This window comes from Bison bison, unplaced genomic scaffold, assembly GCF_000754665.1.
Source record: "Bison bison bison isolate TAMUID 2011002044 unplaced genomic scaffold, Bison_UMD1.0 scf7180017864349, whole genome shotgun sequence".
In the NCBI taxonomy this organism is placed as follows: domain Eukaryota; kingdom Metazoa; phylum Chordata; class Mammalia; order Artiodactyla; family Bovidae; genus Bison; species Bison bison.
In genome coordinates, this window is record NW_011494921.1 from 4,446,610 (window position 1) to 4,468,345 (window position 21,736).

At 42.6% G+C, this 21,736-nt stretch overlaps 1 protein-coding gene across 1 annotated transcript in view; it reads right to left on the bottom strand.

Annotated features, from left to right (window-relative positions):
* Positions 1–21,736, bottom strand: part of MALT1 (MALT1 paracaspase) — a 51,533-nt gene that overhangs the window by 22,718 nt on the left and 7,079 nt on the right. The window contains exons 3-9 of the mRNA XM_010854829.1: positions 17,466–17,587; positions 13,234–13,393; positions 11,547–11,725; positions 11,020–11,116; positions 10,400–10,432; positions 7,367–7,393; positions 5,428–5,460 (exon numbers count right to left, since the gene is read on the bottom strand). Of these exons, the coding sequence (XP_010853131.1) occupies positions 5,428–5,460; positions 7,367–7,393; positions 10,400–10,432; positions 11,020–11,116; positions 11,547–11,725; positions 13,234–13,393; positions 17,466–17,587 (651 nt within the window). The remainder of the gene's footprint in view (positions 1–5,427; positions 5,461–7,366; positions 7,394–10,399; positions 10,433–11,019; positions 11,117–11,546; positions 11,726–13,233; positions 13,394–17,465; positions 17,588–21,736) is intronic.

The window sequence follows — 21,736 nt, forward strand, 5'->3', positions numbered from 1 at the left end:
GCCTCTTGAGAAACCTGTATGTAGGTCAGGAAGCAACAGTTAGAATTGGACATGGAACAACAGACTGGTTCCAAATAGGAAAAGGAGTACATCAAGGCTATATATTGTCACTCTGCTTATTTAACTTATATGCAGAGTACATCATGAGAAACACTGGGCTGGAAGAAGCACAAGCTGGAATCAAGACTGCCGGGAGAAATATCAATAACCTCAGATATGCAGATGACACCACCCTTATGGCAGAAAGTGAAGAGGAACTCAAAAGCCTCTTCATGAAAGTGAAAGTGGAGAGTGAAAAAGTTGGCTTAAAGCTCAACATTCAGAAAACGAAGAGCATGGCATCTGGTCCCATCGCTTCATGGGAAATAGATGGGGAAACAGTGGGAACAGTGTCAGACTTTTATTTTTTGGGGCTCCAAAATCACTGCAGATGGTGACTGCAGCCATGAAATTAAAAGATGCTTACTCCTTAGAAGGAAAGTTATGACCAACCTAGATAGCATATTAAAAAGCAGAGACATTACTTTGCCAACAAAGGTTCGTCTAGTCAAGGCTATGGTTTTTCCTGTGGTCACGTATGGATGTGAGAGTTGGACTGTGAAGAAAGCTGAGCACCGAAGAATTGATGTTTTTGAACTGTGGTGTTGGAGAAGACTCTTGAGAGTCCCTTGGACTGCAAGGAGATCCAACCAGTCCATTCTGAAGGAGATCAGCCCTGGGATTTCTTTGGAAGGAATGATGCTAAAAACTCCAGTACTTTGGCCACCTGATGCGAAGAGTTGACTCACTGGAAAAGACTCTGATGCTGGGAGGGATTGGGGGCAGGAGGAGAAGGGGACGACAGAGGATGAGATGGCTGGATGGCATCACTGACTCAATGGACGTGAATTTGAGTGAACTCTGGGAGTTGGTGATGGACAGGGAGGCCTGGTGTGCTGCGATTCAGGGGGTCGCAAAGAGTCGGACACGACTGAGCAACTGAACTGGACTGAACTGAATGTCACCAAAAATCTCTTTGGAATTTCTTCCTTTTCCACACTAAGGTCGAGGGTTAAACAAGGTCTGGAGAAAAATTAGAACAAACTCAAAGACAGTGACTCCCTCAACGTGGCAAAATACCCCACTTTGTGAGAAGACTCAAATACTTTTTTTTTTTGGCCTCACCATGCAGTTTGCACATTCTTAGTTCCCCAACCAGGGATTGAACCCCAGGCCCTCAGCAGTGAAAGTGTGGAGTCCTAACTACTGGACTGCCAGAGAATTTCCTTTGTCTGATATCTTTGTTCTATATTCACATTTTCAGAGATACCTTGCAAACTGCCTATTCTTTTGAGTGCACACATTAAAAAAAAAAAATTAAACAATACTTAAGCCACATTTCTGATTCAATAAAAGTCACTTTAAGTCTGGTACAAATGATAATCTCTTCTCCTATCCCAAAGAAAAGGCCAGTTTTTCAAGACTATTTTAATAGGCAAATTCAGTCATAAAGCCTCTACTGTCTTTCATTTTAAAACTCAAAAAAAAAAAAAAAAAAGTTAAGAATACTCAGGGTGGATTTCAGTTAGGAGGCAGTATAAGATTTATTATCACCTGTATTTCCTTTTTTTTTAAGTTTCTTCTTAAATAAACTAGAAATGTACTGTTACACTGATTTACCCACTATATACCAAGACATTAGCTGGCTAATCCACAGCAATATTTCAGAGCATTGTTTTCTGAGCCCATTAACCCTATCAGAGTTCAGAACCAATCTTAATATACTGATGGACTCAGACTCAGTTCAACCTGCTCCTCAGTGAGGGGAGCTGGAGCCTGGGGTTCCATTATAGCCCCAACCAGGGGCCTCCCAGTGAGATTCTCAGAGTAAAGAGTCTGTGTTGTACAGCGGATTTCTTGGTGGGATATTATGACAATTTAGTATATATCTTACACTGGGATATTATGACAATTTAGTATATATCCTACACTAAGTTCTACTGGCAGAAAAAAGTTATGAGATATGTAACTGAAAAAAATCACCGGGGTCTTTAGAGGGGAGGAAACAGTCGTTAGACTAAGCATGCAGGCTGCTCCTGCTAAGATCACTGCTTTTGTCATCTGTTTGGAAGGAACACTTGGTACAGTACACAGATGCAAGGGTTTAGCCACTCGAGAACCATGGGGCCTAAAAGCTATGTATCAATAATTGACCACAACTCTTCAAAAACTTTTCCCCAGTGATAATGTGGGATCTTCATTCCCCGACCAGGGATCGAAGCTGCCCCTCCTGCATTGAAAGTGCAGAGTCTTAACCAATGGACCTCCAGGGAGTCCCCCAATGATAATTTTAATGCTTAGTTCCTAAAATGTCTTGAGGCATCTTCTTGAGTTTGGTAATAGAGATGATGGGTCAGTAACTTACCTTGCCCACTCTACTTGCAAAACAGTTCCTGAACGATAGTTGAACTGGGGTGGATTTAGAACAGAGAAGTAGACTGCGGTGGCCGAAATAGGAGATGACAAAGTCTGGTTCCAGGAATTAGTAGTAGAAAGGGAAAGAAAAAGTCAGAGACATGACAGAGAAAGAAACAGTAAAATTTGAAGTTGAGGAGATAAGAGTAAGGAATCAAAGAAAACTTCAAAATAACAACTATATAAGCAACTTATGATGGGTTTTCAAGTGATTAAAAATAAATGAAACTTTCTGTAGAAAAACATTTACTGTAAGAGCCACCCACAACTTCTTGAACACATACCATTCACTGGAAAAAGGGAACACAGACACCAGCTGATTAAGCAACAGAATAAAACCACTTCAGAAAGATATTTTCACTGTATGATCCTAGACATCTTCTAAAGCTTAATGAAATGTATTGCTTAAACTCTGGTACAAGTTACACCATTAATTCCCCATCTGATTATTCTAATAGTGTGCTACTCATTTCATCCAAAAATGAGTTAATGTTTATTAGCAGCTGGAGAAGGACCTGGTAACACTGAGCGCTCCATCAGCATCTGTTAAATAAAAGAGCCTCTGGCCATCTATCGGTGACTGAGCCCTGACACCAAATCTGAGTGAGTGAACAGACAGTCCTTGTTGGTCCCATGCGTCAGATCTTCGTCTTTCTACGTCCTTCAAAATAAAGCCCAAGCTCCTTAGTCTGGTGACAAAGCCATTGGTACTCTAGTCCCGGCTGCCCTTCGAGCTGTGGTGAGAGACGGCCCCTGAGGGTAGCCCCTCATGGCCTCCTTAGGCAGTGAGGCCCCTCACTCTGCCCCCTGTCTCTGGCTCCGAGTCTGGGCTGCCCTATGACCCTGTCTGAGCATAATATAGTGGGACACTCTGCCAGTTCTGGGTCTAAACCTTAAGAAGTCCTGAGAGCTTCCGGTCTGGGGACTCAGCCACCGTGCAAAGAAAGTAAATTACCTGGTGAGACCACAGGTAGGGGAGGAGAGGAGAGAGTGAAGTAGACTGAGAATATTACAGGACAGGAAAACAGGGGGCCATATGCCCCTTTAAGGGGACAGCTACTATTTAGTCACAGCCTACAGCTGTCACTCTAAAGCTACCATTTTTGAGAGAACTTATAAACCTGAATTTGTATATGCTGTCCGATCAGTGACAGCTGATTCTGTCTGAAGCCACTGTGCGGGACCCCTCCCGCAGTTAGTGCCCTTTCTCCACAGCCTGAACAGTCCCATGGAAGCTCCCCTCCGTGCTGTCAGCCTTCACCTCCATGCTGACGATGCTGCTGACTGTGTCTCCGAGCCTGGCCTCTCCTTAGAGTTCCAGACCCATGTGTGCAAATGCCTGCTGTGTACCTCTGCCTAGACAAGACACAAACACCTCAAACTGGTTAGGCCAAAATAAGAGTCCGCTGCCGTTTGAATCTTGCTTTTGATCCTGTGCTCTCTAACCCAGTGGGCTGTACGACCACCTGCCTCGTGGCCCGAGTACGAATCTGAGCGGGCATGGTGACGCCTCTGTATTTTTTGTACCCTAGAGTGAGGTGATGAAAACAGCTTACCGACCCCATCATCTCAAGGTCTCCTGAACCTGTTCTGTCTTCTTCTGCATTGACTTGGTACTAGCCTGGTTTAGAGTCTCATCATCTCTTTATCTGGACTATTGCAACAGTCTCAATTTTTCTCTTAACTTAAACAATGTCTCCCTTCCAGTTCATTTTCTATACACTGATACAAGACTGGTCTTTTGGAGGGACAAGCTCACCCCTCTTTCAAAGCTTCCTTCCAGTGGCTTGTCTGAGAAATGGGGCTCCTCACGACCTGGTCTTAATCTGCTTCTCTAAGTTCCTGCTCTTTCTGCTCTAGAGCAGGGGTCCCCAACCTCCAGGATCTAATGCCAGATGATCTGAGGTGCAGCAGATGTAATAATAATAGAAACGAAATGCATAATAAGCATAATGTGCTTGACTCATTCCCAAACCATGCCCCCACCTCCAGTCCATAGGAAAACTGTCTTCCACGAAACAGGTCCCTGGTGCCAAAAAGGCTGAGGACTGCCGCCCTGTGGGCATGGTGTGTTACTCGCAACTTCCCCAATACAACAGACACCCTGTCTTCTTTCTCTACGACGTTTCTTTAGGATTTCACGTTTCCTCTGTCTGGAAGGCCCTTCTCCTATTCATCCTTCAACATGCAGAACTGCTATAGCAACCTCTCAGGTGCTTTCCTAACCCCACCAAGATACAGTATTAGTCGCTTCTGTGTGACCTACACATGCTTCTTTCTGCTTTTATGTTTATTTTTTTGCACATTGCCAAACCAGAAATCACTCCACAGAAGCTGACCTGGTCTCAGAAACTGAATTCATAATCTTTTTATCTATTTATTTATTTTTTTTGAATTCACAATCTTTTTATTTATCTTATTTAAAAAATGTATTTATGTGGCTGTGATGGGTCTTAGTAGTGGCACGAAAACTTTCATTGCAGTATGTGGGATCTAGTTCCCTGACCAGGGATTGAACCCAGGCCCTCTGCATTGGGAGCATGAAGTCTTAGCCACTGGACCACCAGGGAAGTCCCTCATAATCTTTTCAAAGTCTCCTATTCTATACTTTCTTTTATAAATATCCAAAATAAAACATGTTATTCAAATATTTATACAAGTTGTCAATTTTAAAAGTCTCAAATCCCTTCATAAGCCCCATAAAAGAGTTGTATGCTACAATTATATTTGGTTACAGGGCTTTCCTGGTGGCTTAGATGGTAAAGAATCCGCCTGCAATGTGGGAGACCTGGGTTAGATCCCTGGATCAGGAAGATCCCTTGGAGAAGGAAACTGCTACCCACTCCAGTATTCTTGCCTGGAGAATCCCTTGGACAGAGGCACCCGGAGGGTTATAGTCCATGGGTCACAAAGAGGGGGACACAACTGAGTGACTAACACTTTCATTTTCAAGCGTTTTAAAGCTCTACTTACCCAAAGGTTGGTCAACTGTTTGCTCTTGATTATCTACAGAAAGATAAAAACAAAAAGATAAGCGAGTTGGTCCCCATGACACATCTCCGAGGTTAGAGGAAACAGTGACAGTCCCATCGGCAGTACAGCGAAAGGCAGAGTGGTTACAGCTGGTTCATGGTTTTGAGGTTTTCAGGTTCCTGATTAAAAACTTGTACCTGGATGGGAGCTGGAATCAGGGGCAGGGAATGGCTCTGGTAACAGATTGCTACAGCTGAGGGTGATTCTCTTTAACATGTTAGGTAGAAATTACAGCCTGAAAACAGTTGGTGGTGGCCATGAAGAGCAGCAGGAACGGTTAACATTTACTGAATGCTGGCCTGGGACTGTTGCATGTGTTGTAAATATAACTGATTTTAACAACCACACTTTGTGAGGTATATACTGCTATTACCTCCATTATATAGGTAAGGAGTCTGAGACAGAAAAAGACTGAGTCACTTGCCCAGTGTTAGCAAGCTAGGAGATCTCATTCCATGGTCATGCTCTTTGCCATCATCTATACATAATATGAAATACCTCCAACTCTCAGGGACCATGCAGGAAGACACGCTGGGGAAGATGGACTTCAGATGGTCACGTGTCTCTTGCTATAGACAGGGTAAGTGTTTGCATTTTTAATAATATATATGCTCTAAGAGTCCACTGAAAATATATTCAGTTTTTTCTTACATGCTTTGGTGTTTCTAATTCTTGGGGAGCAAGGATATAATGAAAAAGGTTGGGGAAATTTCAGAAGCTTAGTGCTGTTGGTATGCAAAAGTTTTCCTGAAATAGCTTTTCAAGATGCTCACTGAAGAGCATGAAATAACAGACACATTTAGGAAAAGGGGAATTCTAACCAAGTCAAGAGAGGCAATCAGCTACAAGACGAGGATGGCTGTTCCAAAATCACTTAGTTTTGAGTGTTTGAAGCAAATCTCACGGAGGTTTCCTGGAGCTCGAGGCTGGCCCAGCAAGAATGACACCCTGGTAACAGGGCCCTTCTGCTTTGTTTCGTGGGCTTATAGTAATCAGCACAGCCCAACCATCGCTCACAAGAAGAGATGTTTAGTAATGAAACATAGGCACAAAACTAAGCAAACTAGTTATGGCGTGACAACAACGAGAAATAACACATCAAGAAATAAGAGGGATCGCTACAAATATTAACTGATGTAGCTCCCGTCTGATCCCAACTCTCTCGAGGTTTCATTTTCAAACAGAGTCAGAGGTTCCCTCAGTGCCTTTCGGACTCATGCCCTCTGCCTTCACGATTACTATGCCTTTTATCTCAGGCAAGTCTGCTCTTTAGCTTAACTTGTTCAGAAATCGGTTCTCACAAAATTGGCCAAAGAATGATAAATATTCCTGCCAACTATTAGTCTCTTCATGGCCAATGATCAACCACTCGTCTGCAGAGCATCAACAGTCCCCACTGACAGTGGTTTTACTTCAGATACAGACACCCACCCAACTAGTTCAGACATGTTCAATGTCTGAGCAGCTCTGAACGGGGACCCAGGGGTCTGGCGAGCTCAGAAGTGGAACTCCTGCCACTTTTTCATAGGCTGCTTCTTGGCTCTCAAATTAATTTCATGCACTTCTCCATTTAGCTGCCTTCTTTATTTATAGTCATTCACAATGATAAAGAAATACACTGATATTTTATATTGCCTCAGTATATTTATTTTTCTACCCTACAGTCTTACAATTTAGGGTCTTTTTAATATTTTCACTTGCATGAAATCGAACTTCATGTTAAGTACTGATTTCAACCCTAAATTATGATATGTCAATCAAGGGGAAAAAAACCCCACTAGTACTGCTACAGCAAGAGAATACTGCTAGTGTCTTTTTAAGTTACTGCATTCAATAACCTGGAACTCTAAAATGAGTGTTTTATGTTTGCATTACTCACCAGGATGCCCGAGATTAGTCAATTCATCTAAAATAAAATAAGAGAAAACAGATGAAATAATCTTTAAATAATTTAACTGCCAATTTAGTGTATATAGGAAGACTGATCAAAGAAGTTGACTCTGTGCTATTAAATCATGTTACAATGTTTTATCAGGTTAGAACTTTTTAAATGCCTTAAATGAGAAGTCATGCACATTGTGAGGAGGGGAGTATGCTGTTGTGGACATCAGTTAGGACTCCTAAGCTATTCCTATGTTCATCAAATGACAAAAAGCTAAACAGACTCATCTTTAATTTGATCAAAGTTTTGTAGATGTTCTGGCTAATTATGGGACAAAAACAATCAAGAGACAGGTTTGTCTATGGCCTCAACTATACACTTCTTGAAACTAATTAAAAACCTCAAATGATATTTTTAAAAATAAACGAGTTTAGAACAGTTTAAGATGCACAGAACTATTTCGAGGACAGTGCAGAGTTTCTGCATACACCCACCTACTTTCCCTATTTTTAACGTCTGACGTTAGGAAGGCATATTTGTCACAGTTAATGAACCATTAATGTTCTTTTTTTGTTCCAGGACCCTGTTCAGGACACCACGTCACATTTACTTGTGTTTCCGTGGGCTTCTCTTTGCTGTGACAGTTTCTCAGACCCTCCTTGTTTTTAATAACCTTGACCACTTTGAGGATTACCGATAAGGTAAGGTATTTTGTGGAATGTCTCTAAATCAGGAGATATCTTATGTTAGACTGGTGGAATGTGTTTTTAAAGGTATTGTGGTTTCAGAATTGTTAATCTGTAGCCCCTTGGTGGCTCAGATGGTAAAGAATCTGCCTGCAATGTTGGAGACATGGGTTCGATCGCTGGGTTGGGAAGATCCCCTGGAGGAGGGCATGGCAATCCACTCCAGTATTCTTGCCTGGAGAATTCCACGGACAGAGGAGCCTGGTGGGCTACAGTCTGTAGGGCTGCAGAGTCAGACAAGACTGAGTGACTACACACAGCACACAGCCTCTGGCTAATGGAGGGAGAGAATCATCTAAGCAAATACCTATGACATTACAGCTACCTATTTTTCCTTTACAAATTTTATGAAGATAAAAGTTAACATTCACAATAAATTACAAATGCTATACTACTCATAAAATGTGCAGTAATTTCTGTGATATAAAACCAACTACACAGTGGTATTTGCTACAGTATGGGGTCATGTACAATTTCTTCCATCTTCTGTGTTCACTCCTTCCCAGGTACTCAGGCCAGCACCTGTTCTTCCATCCTATAGTCAGTGAGACTCAGATTCTTATTATCCGGCTGTGCTGTGTCTTCATTCGTTGCTGCACGAGGGCTTTCTCTGGTGTGGCTCATGGGCTCTAGAGCAAGGCTCAGCAGTCGTGGCGCACAGGCTGAGTTGCTCCGAGGCATCTGGGATCTCCCTGGACCAGGGATCGGACCTGTGTCCCCTGCATTGACAGGTGGGTTCTTAACCGCAGGACCACCTGAGAAGTCCAGGTTTAGGTTTTTTGTTGTATTCTCATTCCATCCTGGGCCTCCCCTCCTCTGACCTCCTAAATGATCTAAAACTTGCACACATGTATTCACCACTACAACTGTCAGAGTGTTTTCACTGCCCTTAAAAAGAAACCCTGAGTCCCACCTATTGAACCCCTACCCTCTGTCCCAATCAGGGATCTGTAACAAAGCACATAAAATTAAACAGATCACATCAGGTTCTACAGGTAAAAAAAGATAAGGTATGTTGTAGGACATCGCTGCTGTGTGCCCATCCACCAACTATAAAATGCCTCAACGCTGCAGATTTTTTTAGAAAGAAAAGTTGGATCTAATTTTTCCATCTGAAATTTTGGGAGTAATTTAATAACAGATTTACTTGAAAATTATTATCTAGTAGTATGTTCACCGCTGCAAAATTGTAGGGAGATTCTTGCAGGTAAAAAACCAGCTAGGAGGTAACCGACACGCATCACCCTGAAACCAGTGATACTAGTTTACTCTTTTTCTTAGAGGTCTGCAGTGTTAGGAGATTTTAAAAATCATGCAATTAGGTGAAAAAGAAGGAAGAGGAGTCTGTTTAGGATCTCTTTACAAAGATTCCCTCATGCAGGGCCCACAGACCACGGGATTACAGTGCACCCTTATGCTAGAGAATTCTTTTTGACAACTAAGATTGGGATGAAAATAGTAATTTCAGAACTTCAGAGTGACACCATAGCAATACAAAGGACAGGGAAACCAAGAAACATAAGAGGCGACATTATTTTCTTACTTTGCCCAAGTAGAGCCAAAGATGTTTATAACAGGTTAAAGAGGCAGAAATTGAAAAAATACTTTGCTATCCATAAATCTCATTTTGCAAAACAGTGTGGCACCACAGCAGGGCAGGCAACTTAAGCTTGAAAATTTACTCATTACAACTTATGTATAAGGCTTTGGTTAATCAAAAGAATTTGGAGTTTATGTTAAAATAACTTGCAGTTCTCTGTGTAGTATGGTAAAGGTGACATGATACCTTAATCTACAGTCTTATAACATCAAAGAATGGATCTTATAAACTTATATTAAAACAGTATACTTATTATTACATAAAAAAATGCATTAAACAATAAATCTCCAGTCCTGAAACTGTTATAGAAATTACGTTTGCATTTGAGAGGCACTTTATCATGGCAAACAGATAGATAAAATAATCTAAACAACTATCCATGACAGGATAGCCATGTATTTTTTTAAATTTTATGAAGACAAAAATGAAATTAAGAATTAATCACACTGTTCACTATCCGTAAGATATTGTTGGAAATTAGTTATTTTAATAATGTGTCAATTGAATAGTGTCTGGAGCAATTTATGAACCCTTGAAGACTAAGATACAGTATCCTTGCATTAAAATCTTTTCTTATAGCCAGTATTTTTTCCATCACTGCACTCAGTAGGCCAGGGCACTCCACCAATCCCAAGATGAACCAGCATGCAGGATATTTGCTTTCAAACCAAAGGATTACGCTACCTTCAGTGCATTCCACTGCCTCATCTGTTCTTCCTTGTTCCAGAGAAAACAAATGTGAATACATTGTGATTCATGATCTTAGGAAGGGCGGTCATCAAGCAAACAGAGATAAATATCATAGAAATATGTTGGCAAACCAACATACGTATCAATTGCATCAGTATCTCCTACTATTAACAACATCACTACATGCATGAAGCTGAAACAGAACCAACTCCCAAATTATGTATTTCGTAAGTGGCACTGTTGATTAATAATCATTCTGCATATGTCTGTGATGTTTGTTTATTTAATAATGTTTTATTAAAAACCTTTTTCCATTAAACCCAGGGTTTTTTTTAGCTAAAGCTCAGAATACATTTTTTGCCATAAATGTTTAATATAAACTATAAAAAACTAAAAAGATCTAAATAAATAATCTTTTTTGGTTCTTTTCTGTTCTTTATGTGTGAATCCTCATTATTAATTTAGGATGCATTCTCTCAAATTTCTATTTAAGCAAAAATAATTCCAGATGCTTAACATACCATTAAATAGAATGGGTGAATAAAATTTCCACTGCTCAGTATACTTCATCTTATATAGCTCCACTGGTCAAAACCCTGAGTGGGACTGCTTACCTACGATGACGTCTACTTTCTTGCTGTCTTGACTCTCTCGATCATTGTATACACGACACCAGTAGGTTCCTTGATGCTCCAAATCCACATAAGGTACCTAAATCAGTATCAGAACATGCACATATTGACTGAGTCTTTAATTTTAATTTAAAATGGCTTGGAGAAAATTATTATTATTTTTTTAAACCCTACAAAACTGAACATTGCAGACTTTCCTCCATTTTTTCCATTCATTACATTAGGTCAAGTACTAGCAAGCAAATAATACAATGACTCTAACGGTAGTGAGTCTGATGCAACACTAGTTGACACCTTTCAGGTAAGCACTTACATACGGGCTGGCACGGTGTTCTAGCCCTCTTGTAAATATAAGAATCAATTAATACTGGATAATAAAGATCTTGAAAAAATAAAAAATAAAAAACTTGAAAACACCCCAAATATGAATCACTATTCACTGTGATTTTTCATTATACTATTTATTTCCATATTAACCACCCCAAATGTCCCCGAGACCAACTTCCTACCATGTATAGCTTTTTTGTCTCGTGTGTTAATCGTGATTCATTTTTGAACCACTGGTACTGAGGAATGGGGCTTCCGACAGCCACACACTGTAAGATCAACGTGCTGCCAGGCATCAGCTTTTGGGACTTTGGTTCAACACAGATTTGCAACTTGGATTCAGAGATGCCATCCCAACTGCCTTAAATTAAAAGAAAAATAGCAATGAACATAAAAGCTCTAAGTTAAAAAAACCTTTTAAAACTTTAATTAAAAAAAAAATGCTTTCAAGTTCATCCTTCATTTTTTTTTCCCCCACAATCTTTAATAGAATCTCCCAAATGATATTTCAGAAAACTGTTGCACTTCTAGAAATATTAAGAGATGTTCTATGGATAAAGGATGCTATGGACAAATAAGTTTAGAACATTCTGGGTTAAACAAAGTTAGACAGATTTCTTTATTGCAGAACTTCTCCAAGTATTAGCATGCACTATATATTTAAGAGGGGAAAATAGTTTATGTGGTTTCTAAATGTGCTTAGCCATGTTTGGTAGAGCAAAGGACTTAACATCTTGAGTGACATTCATGTTAAAAACAGAAAGTTCTATGTTCCGCTGTTTGATTTTACTTGCCTTTTTGAAATCAGGAGTTTTGCAATTAGCACTGAATAAATATGGATGGGTTATCCCTAGCATTTATTTCCAAGGCAGATATCAGAAAGCATTTTTTATTGAAGGCTCATCTGTCAGTCTTTAAGAGCCTTGAGGAAAGAGGGCTTGTCAATGAGATGTGGTAACAATGAAATTCTGTGTCTAGCACATTGCAGGTGATCAATAATATTTGTTGAATGAACCATATTCTATTCATAAACATGAAAGTTCATTACATGCACAGAAATATTCTAAAAATATATAAACCACTCTCTTAATTAATCATGACTATTTCTAGAGACTATACTCAGGTGTGGGAAAAGCTAAACTGAGAAGAAGAATGGAAGACACAATTGGTAACAAAAGTCTGTTTCCCTCATGCTGTTTGTCTGATAAAAACAACAAACGTGGTTCCTGACTGTGTGTGTGAATAAATAAAATAATACCTGACGGCTACTCTTCAGAAGACCTTGGGGTTCTTCCTTGATCAATACCGGTTACTGAATTAAAAAGCGGACGGGCAAAGAGGGGAAAACTGGCTGGATGGAAGGCTGCATTGCAGTGACTGATACACTGTAAGCCCTGCCACGCCAGGATCAACTCTACAGACGGACTTTATTCCATGACACAACTTTTTAGAAGTAATACAATAAATAGTTAGGGAGAAAAAAACACAGTATAGAAAGGAACTCAAAAGTGACCAAGATTGCATTAGATTTCTTTTCTCCTCCAAAATCAGAGACCACAACATTCAGACCCATGAAAGGTGGCAAGTTTTCAGAGGTCGGCAGCAGGGCCAGATTGAGAAAGGTCATTTTATCCCCAAACATCTGCATGTCTCTCTTTGTCTGTCTGTCTGTTCATCCATCCATACAGAAAAAGAATCAAAACACATGGGATAAAATCTCAATGACTGGTGACATTACACCAGGGGAAGCACATATACATTATATTGGGTGAGTACTGGCTTTGATACTTTGAAATGATTTAAAAGCAAACATTTAAAGTAAAATTCAAAAGAGGCAATTCCCATCCCAGCACTCAATTTATCACTTACTCTGGAAGCTTTCTGTTACTTCTGTGATATCGCAAACATCCAGCTGTGACCACTGGCTAAATTCAAAGGTGAAATTATTATTAACTCGACAGACATAAAAGCCTGCATCTTTTACATGCACTGTGTTAAAAACAAGTTCCGATGCATTTCCATTCGGGATCTGTGAAAGAATCAACACGAGGGTAAAAGTGAATGACTCGTCAAAATACGCCTTATAAACTATGCTGTGCAAAGTGTATGATTTCCTGGGAGCTTTGAAAAGTGTATCTTTTTTCTCCTCGTTCTAAAATTTATGTTCCTTAAGAAGCAAACAATAACATGTTGAATAATTTAGGACTGAAGTCATTGAAATCCAGTCTTTTATAAATCTGTTAACCAGACAGTTAAGCTCTATCCCATATATCTTTCAAAAACTCACCAACAGTGAAGTGTCTATTCTGTCCTTTAAAATTGTTTGATCATTAGTATTTACAGGCTTGAGAACCACAACATTCATGAGCTCAGTAGCCATACCATGAAGAAGTAAAGAGATCATGGAAAGTCAGGCCTGGCTGCACATCTCAGCTCTGATCAAATTAGCTGCGAGCATATGAGCAAGTTTTACCGAGACCCAGTCTCTCACCTGCAGAGTTTTATCGGAGGGTAGAGGCCTTGACGGCACACTTCTCCCAAGGCCTGGGAAGTAAAGAGCTATGGGAAGCCTGTTGGTGACAGGAAGGACTGGCCATTCAGGGGTATCCCAAGCCTTCCTCCCGGGCTTGGGTCATCTCAGCTGCTCCCATCAATTTACCACCACCATCCAACTCTGGCATATTGCCAAGGTTTCACCAGATGCCTCCTTATACAGGGCCCCCCTTGCAAAGGACTTTAACACACTCCCCCCTCCAAGCCCCAACCAACTGAATTCAGCTCGCTCTCTTCTCAGAACCAGCACCAGAGCAAGGCCGTTTTGCTCAGGATCTGACAGCTGGGATGGAGACTGCCCTGAGCACTGCCTGCCCACCCTCCCACATGAACCCACCTAGTCTGCTTTCCTACTAGAACAGTCCTGGGTACTTCCTCTCTCCTGCAACCCCACTCCTCTCAGCCACTGACTTCAGATAGGAATCTCTCCTCTTCCAGCTGCTGCTGCTGCTAAGTCGCTTCAGTCGTGTCCGACTCTGTGCGACCCCATAGATGGCAGCCCACCAGGCTCCCCCGTCCCTGGGATTCTCCAGGCAAGAACACTGGAGTGGGTTGCCATTTCCTTCTCTATTCTCCCAGAAACCCCTCTGTACGTATTTACTAAAGAAACCCATGTTTCTTCCTGTAGAGGCTCTTTCTTTCTCATCCCTTTCCTGTAACTTTAACCCAGCATGGAACTACTGCTTTTGTAAGTTCCCACATGAATAAATTTTCTCTTCTCAATCTGTATTCTGTCAGTTGATTCACTGGCTCCCAGGGACAGAACATGAGAGGGCAGAGGAAAAGTATTTTCCTCTCTGACAATTTGATTCCCTCTGGACTTGCTCCTTCAATTTTCTCTACTTTAGCATCTCTTTTATTAGAGCACTCTCAAAAACATCCTCTAGTACCTTTATATCTTAAACAAACAAACAAAATCCCACATATCCTGCCCTGGACCCGTACACCTCTCAGCAGCACTGGAAATGCTGACCACCCTTTTCTTCCTGAAATACTTTCCCAGGGGCTTCCGACCATCCTCTCCTGGTCATGCTCTGTCTTCTCTTGCGAATTCTTCTTAGTCTCTCTACTGCTGCCTCCTCTGCTACACACACTTTCAGTGTCGCCTCCGGGGGTATCCAAGCTGACTTAGATGCATTCAGACATGAATAGGCACGTCAAACTTCATGGGTCTGAAACCACACTCTTGACTTTTCACCCTGAATCTCTTCCTCTCCCAGTCTCCAATACCTCAGTATATAAGAGGTCCCCAGAGGCTGGAGTGAAACATCTAGGGTCATCCTTGGGCTCTGTGCCTCTCCCCTCGGGCTCCCTCCCCATTTAGCCCGCCAGATCCGATGAGCCCTGTCTCTAAAATAAAGCAACGAGCTCACACCACTGCTCACACCACTGCTATTTCCAGTCTAGTGTAGGCGTTAGGTAACTGGTCTTTTTGTTATGCTCTTGCTTCCATTTAAGTAGTGAAGCTGGGGGACTTGCCTGGTGGTCCAGGGGCTACGACTCTGCTCTCCCAGTGCAGGGGGCCTGGGTCCGATCCCTGGTGAGGGAACTAGGTCCCACATGCCGCAACTAAGACCCGGTGCAGAGAAATAAACACAGACTAAAAGGAAGCAGCATGCTGGTGCTTTAAGAACATAAAGCATCCCGTTACTTCTCCTGTTTAAGACCTTGAGTGTCGTCTCCCTTGGTCTCACCCTGCTTATCTTCTACAGCTCTTAACTCACAGTTATCTCATTTGCTCCCTGTCTGTCCCCAGAGGAGGGGGCAGGGCCCTTGGGTGTCAGGCTTCACCATCCGGGCCTTAGAACCCGGACAGGTGCCCCACAAGTGGTTGTGAGACGAATGCCTCCTGTATCAGACTATGAATCTAAGGGTTGAGACAGAACTCGACTGGTGAGAGCCTTAGAACCCATCACAGCTCTTCAAATCCAGTGGGCACGCCTCTTCTCCTCATTCTCTCCCCTTCTCAAAATCAGGACACAGTTCACACGTGATGTACGGGGTGGCCAAACAGCTCCTCGGGCTTTTCCTGTGACACCTTATGGAAAAACCCAAACGACCTCTTTGGCCAACCCATTACTTACCATAGTAAGATCTGCCCATGATTTCTTCCTCAAAGGCATTCACTGAAATGAAAGCCACTCTGCAGTTGAGAGCTATGGTAAAAGTGACTTCAGTTACCACCCCTAGAGAGCCTAGGCACGTAAAACGTCCTCTCAGTCAGGCGCTCAACGCCCAGCGATAGGAATGTGAGGGGCTCCTGACAGTCAAGCGCCCAGCACAGGCCTGTCTGCCACTGGCGCCCGCCCAGTCCCATCGCTGCGGTTCACAGCTACCCTGGCTCACCCGGGTGTGAGTGACAGATATTAAAAGCTGTACAAATCCCCATGCTTCTTCTGAGGCACAGGGTGACCCCATCAGAGGAAAGAACGTCATTTTGGAACAACTCTTGAGCTTAAATTCGTATTTGCAAATGGAGTTTTAGTGTTGAGTTGAGAAGAAAGTTTGGTTATGTGACTCACAGGCTGAAAAGAATAATGGAGTTTCAAGGTGCCATCTGGAGGGCAGGCAAGGAGGTGGGTGGATGAGGGAGAAGAGAGAAGCTCGCAAGAGTGGAGCTCGACGGCCGGACCACTGAGAAACCCCCAGTGGCGGAGTGGCTCAAAGAACGTTTAGTGACTTTTTTATCATCGTTACTTTTAAAATTGGCCTCACTGCACAGCATGTGGGATCATAGTTTCCTGACCGGGACTGAGCTTGTACCTCACGCATTTGGAGTCTGGTGTCTTAACCACCGGACCACCAGGGAAGTCCTTTCAAAGACTGTTTAAGAAAAGAGAATTTCAATATGCAAATTTAAATTATTTGTTCCGTGGCTCAGGGATATAATCCTTTCACGAAAGGAACAAATGTCTTTCTCTACCAACCTGAATTTTACTTCAGAAACTACCATCAAAGCCTAAATCTTTTGATATAATAGTTATGTGGAATGCTAAAAACAATACTGCCTTTCATGCTGCTTTGAAATCCTCTTAAAGATTATGATTGGAACAATCTGTTGTAAAGAATTCTGTATATCTATGTCAGAAGGTATTGGTGATGTTTCCCGTTTACTAATATTTTTGCCCCAGGTACTCCTGATTTTCCAGTTTTCAGAATACAGAACTGATCTTATTACTGCTTAAAAAGTAATGATTATTGAATGCATCAGTAATAACACTGACCCTTTAACAAGGACCTATCAGGCCCTTTAACAAAATTCCTATAAATATATTAAAGACAGTAAGGTTAACTAATTTTCTTTTTCTCTCTTTTTTGTTGTTGTTCACTCAGCTGTGTGCAACCCCATGGACTGCAGCACGCCAGGCTTCCCTGTCTTTCACTATCTCTTGGAGATTGCTCAAACTCAGCTCCATTGAGTTGGTGATGCCATCCAACCATCTCATTCTCTGTTGCCCCCTTCTCCTCCTGTCTTCAATCTTTCCCAGCATTAATCTCTCTTCTTTTTACAGAGGAATTAAAAGACATTTAAAAGACATTAAAATTACCTCTTTATTCATTTTGAACCATTGATATTGTACAAAAGGATGTCCAGTTGCCCGGCAACACAGCTTCACAAACTGTCCCGCCAAGACTGCTTTGGATTCGGGGTTTACAGTGATCTTTATTCCTTAAAAAAAAAAAAAGAAGTTATATAAATAGAATCAGAGAAGAGGGGCTTTCCTTGTTTATGTTTCTGAAACCAAAAAAAGAAATATTTTGGAAATAACCTGCATATTCATTCTTGCTATAAATCACTTATTCAGATCTCTTCCCCATCAGATGGTGAGTCTGTGAGTTCCAGGCTCTGTAAAACCAGGAGGAAAGAAACTCACCTGCAGAAGACTTTGATCGACCACATCCCCCTCAGCCCTGACGACTGGAGGTGAAAACTTTTCACTGTATTTCTTCAGTTCTGAGAAATATTTTTTCCACGTCCTAACGCCTCTGAAATCAGGATGTGCCTTTAGTAACTGTCTGAGGGAGCAGTCAGGATGCGCTCTCAGGGCCAGCTCTGGTACTACTTGATCACAAGTGCTTATACGGTCAGCACTTCAACTCAGGTAGGGGCATGGTTTTGTAAGACAAGTGCGAGTTTAAATGCCATTGAAATGTCTTCAAAAGACATTCCCTGGAGGCCCAGGGGTTAAGGCTTTACCCTGTAATCCAGGGCATGTGCGTTAGACGCCTGCTTGGGGGAACTGAGATCCCATGTGGCTCCTGGCCAGAAAAGATGAAACATAAAACGGAAGCAATGTTGTGACAGATTCAATAAAGACTTAAAAAAAAAAAACTAGGTCCACTGCGGGGGGGGGGGCGGGAAGAATTCCAATGCTATGCTTTAGCATTAAAATAAAACTATTCTGTAAGCAGAAAGGCAGAGAAACAGAAGAGCCCCATAAAAATTTGATACATGTGATGCAAACATTTCTCATCTGAGAAATGACTACCAGCATCAAAACCTGGAAAACTTTTTCTTTTTGCGGGGTAGGGGGTGTGCCACATGGCTTGTGCGATCTTAGTTCCCTGACCTGGGGCCTCAGCAGTGGAAGTCTGGAGATCGAACCACTGGATCGCCAGGGAATTCCCCAAACATGGAAAACTTCTGAGAGGAGCTTCTTGTCAAGAATCCTGGAGTCAATAATGGAATGCCTCCCCCTCCCTCTCTCTCTTCTCAATCACTCCCTCTGGGGAAGCCCGATGAGAGTCCCCGGGGACACCTGCGCGGCTCTGCAGAGGCCTGGGCGGTAAGGAAAGCAACGCGGGCCTCCTGCCAGCACCCACGTGCACGAACCATGTGAGGAGAGGATCGCCAAGCCCTATTTGGACCTTCAGATAGCTGCAGCCCCGGCCGATGGCTGGACTGTCACCTCATGAGAGACGCTAAGTCAAAACCAGTGGCTCAACACTCCTGGATTCCTGCCCTCAGAAACTCCGAGATAATCAGTGGATGGTGATTTGAAAATTCTCAGTCTTGGATAATTTGTTATGCAGCAGCAGATAACTGACACAAAAGGAACCAAGGCTAGGACATTTCACACTTGCCAGGGTTTTAATACATAAATCTTGGCTTTTGTGCTAAATCACTTCAGTCGTGTCCAACTCTTTGCGACCCTATGGACTGTAGCCCGCTAGGCTCCTCTGTCCATGGGATTCTCCTGGTAAGAAAACTGGAGTGGGTTGCCATGCCCTCCTCCGGGGGATCTTCCAGACCCAGGGATCAAACCCACGTCTCATGTCTCCTACATTGGCAGGCGGTTTCTTCACTACTAGCACCACCTGGGAAGCCCAGCTGGCTTTCAGAAAGGAGAAATCATCATTAAAACTTATAAAACATACTTTCCTGCACCTATTTTTATTTTTCCTCACATATCCTGAACATGATCTCATATCTTTTTCTTCTACAACCCAGTAATGCAAACGATCGAAACAAGATTACCACTGAAGAGGAGACAGACCTAAAGAACAGCAATCTTAATACATGAAAGGTACTAAACTCTCAAGGGGAAGAACAGTATATAAGACAAAACAGGCATGTGAAATCCATGCAGGAAAGACATTGAATAAAACCAAAATTCAAAACGAGTAAACACTTATTGCATTCCTGTCATATCTGAGGGTCTGGAGAAACTCTGGAAAATCAGTAAATACAGCAGGGCCTCTCAAAAAAAAATTTTTTTTAAACTCCTGCCAAGGAAAAGCTTTCATATTCATTCATCCTTTATGTGGATGCCAACTGGGCACAGGATGGCTGACGTAACAGCTTTCCTGAATTCTGTTATCCATGTTAGTAGGAAAGTATATGTTGAAGTCAGAAAATGGGATGAGCACTCTTACTTAAGCCAGAAAATTCACACACTGTATTTTAACGCTCGCATATACTGTTCAACTGCCAGGAGAGACTTACAACTTTAAGACGCAAGGATTCTCATTTCCAGCGTTTAAGCATGATAAGAGAGGGAAGAAAAAAGGTTGCAAAAACAACAGAAGGGAACGAGTATAAATTTGAACTATAAATCTAGGCGTTGTAGCTAAACTGGCTTTAAAATGAGGGTGCCTTACAGCCACCTCGGATGTACTGTCCCCAAGCCCTCGGGACACAGAGCCTCCGCGCCTCCTAGACCCCCCAGGCTTCCCCGTCTCAGGGAGGACAGACCAGGTCTCAGCCAGCCCCGGGCCTCCAGTGACTCACGACAGACCCTCCGCACACTCCCTTCTTCTCCACGCGTAATTCAGCTGCAAGTCCTGTCAGCTAGGCTTTCCCACGTCTCACCACCTCCCACGCCGTGATCTCAATCCAAGCCACCGTCCCTCCTGACTGTTGCCACAATCTGCTAACGTTCTTTCCTTACTTCCAACCAGCAGCTCAATATCTTTTTAAAACAAATTGATCCACAGCTCTCCTGATTAAAAACCCTCTTTGGACCTCCGACTGCACCTAGAATACGACCCAAGCTCCTTATGTGGCTAACAAGGCCCTCTGTGAACGGACCCCTCTGCCCTCGTCCTGCCGGCTCCTTGCCCACCACGCTCCAGTGATGCAGACTTCTTTCCTCCAGAAGACAAGCTCTTTCCTGCCTTTTTGCTTCCCAGTTCTCTGCCGGATTTCTCCCCTGACCCCCAGTGTCTCATGGCAGAAAATTTTAACATCCAGGTCTTCAGCAGTTCTGGGAAAGGTCTCTTGATGGGTAAGCCCCCACCCTCTTTCTCTATGATAGTCTCCCAGCTTTGTGGGCTTCACTGCACTCATCACCTGAAGTCTCGTTTCTTACTGTCTCACCGACTCAATCAGAGGTTCTTGTCTTAGTCATCGGTTCACCTGATGCCTAGAACAGTGCTTGGCACAGTGGAACAGTGGGTGTTCAACACATATTTGCTGAACAAATGTGTATTATAATAATAAAAATGACTACAGCAGCAATTTTACTGGCTGCTTTATATTTGCCTGCCATTTTGATTTCTAACCTTCAAAATAACCATGGTAATTAGATCAATGTTACAATGAGGAGAAATGAACTTAAGTTATTTGCATAAAGTCATCCGAGTTACCTTGGGTAAATTATTTAACCTCCCCAGGACTAATTGTTTTCTCACTGTAAAATGGCAGAACCAGGATGCAAACCTAAATTTTCCTAGGCTTCAAAACTCTTTTAAGCCTTTGATCATCCCAGTGCTCTTTTTCCTTCCACCTTTACTGAAGAACAGCGGACAAAACTGCTTATATTTAGGGGTACAACACGATGGTTTACTAGTTATACATATACGTGGCAAGTGAAATGCTTGCCACGATAAGTTAATGGATACATTCGTCAGCTCACACATCGTCATTTTCCAGTGATTCTTTTTTTGGGGCCCTGAAGCATGGGCAATCTGGCTTCCCAGGTGGCTCAGTGGTAAAGAACCTGCCTGCCAATTCAGGAGCCACAGGAGACGCAGGTTCCATCCCTGGTTTGGGAAAATCCCCTGGAGGAGGAAATGGCTACTCACTCCAGTATTCCTGCCTGGAAAAGTCCATGGACAGAGGAGCCTGGTGGGCTACAGTCCGTGGGGTCACAAAGAGGTGGACACGACTGACTGCACAGCATGTGAGATCTTAGTTCCTCAACCAGGGACCAAACCGGCACTCCTGCACTGGAGAGCAGAGTCTTAACCACTGAACCGGCAGGCAAGTCCCAGTTTTCTGGTGACCCTTAATATGTCTCCCACGCTAACCCTATATTCTGCCAGAGTGAGTCTCTCTTACTGGAAGGAGTGTGTCTTGCACCACAACAGTGCTTCA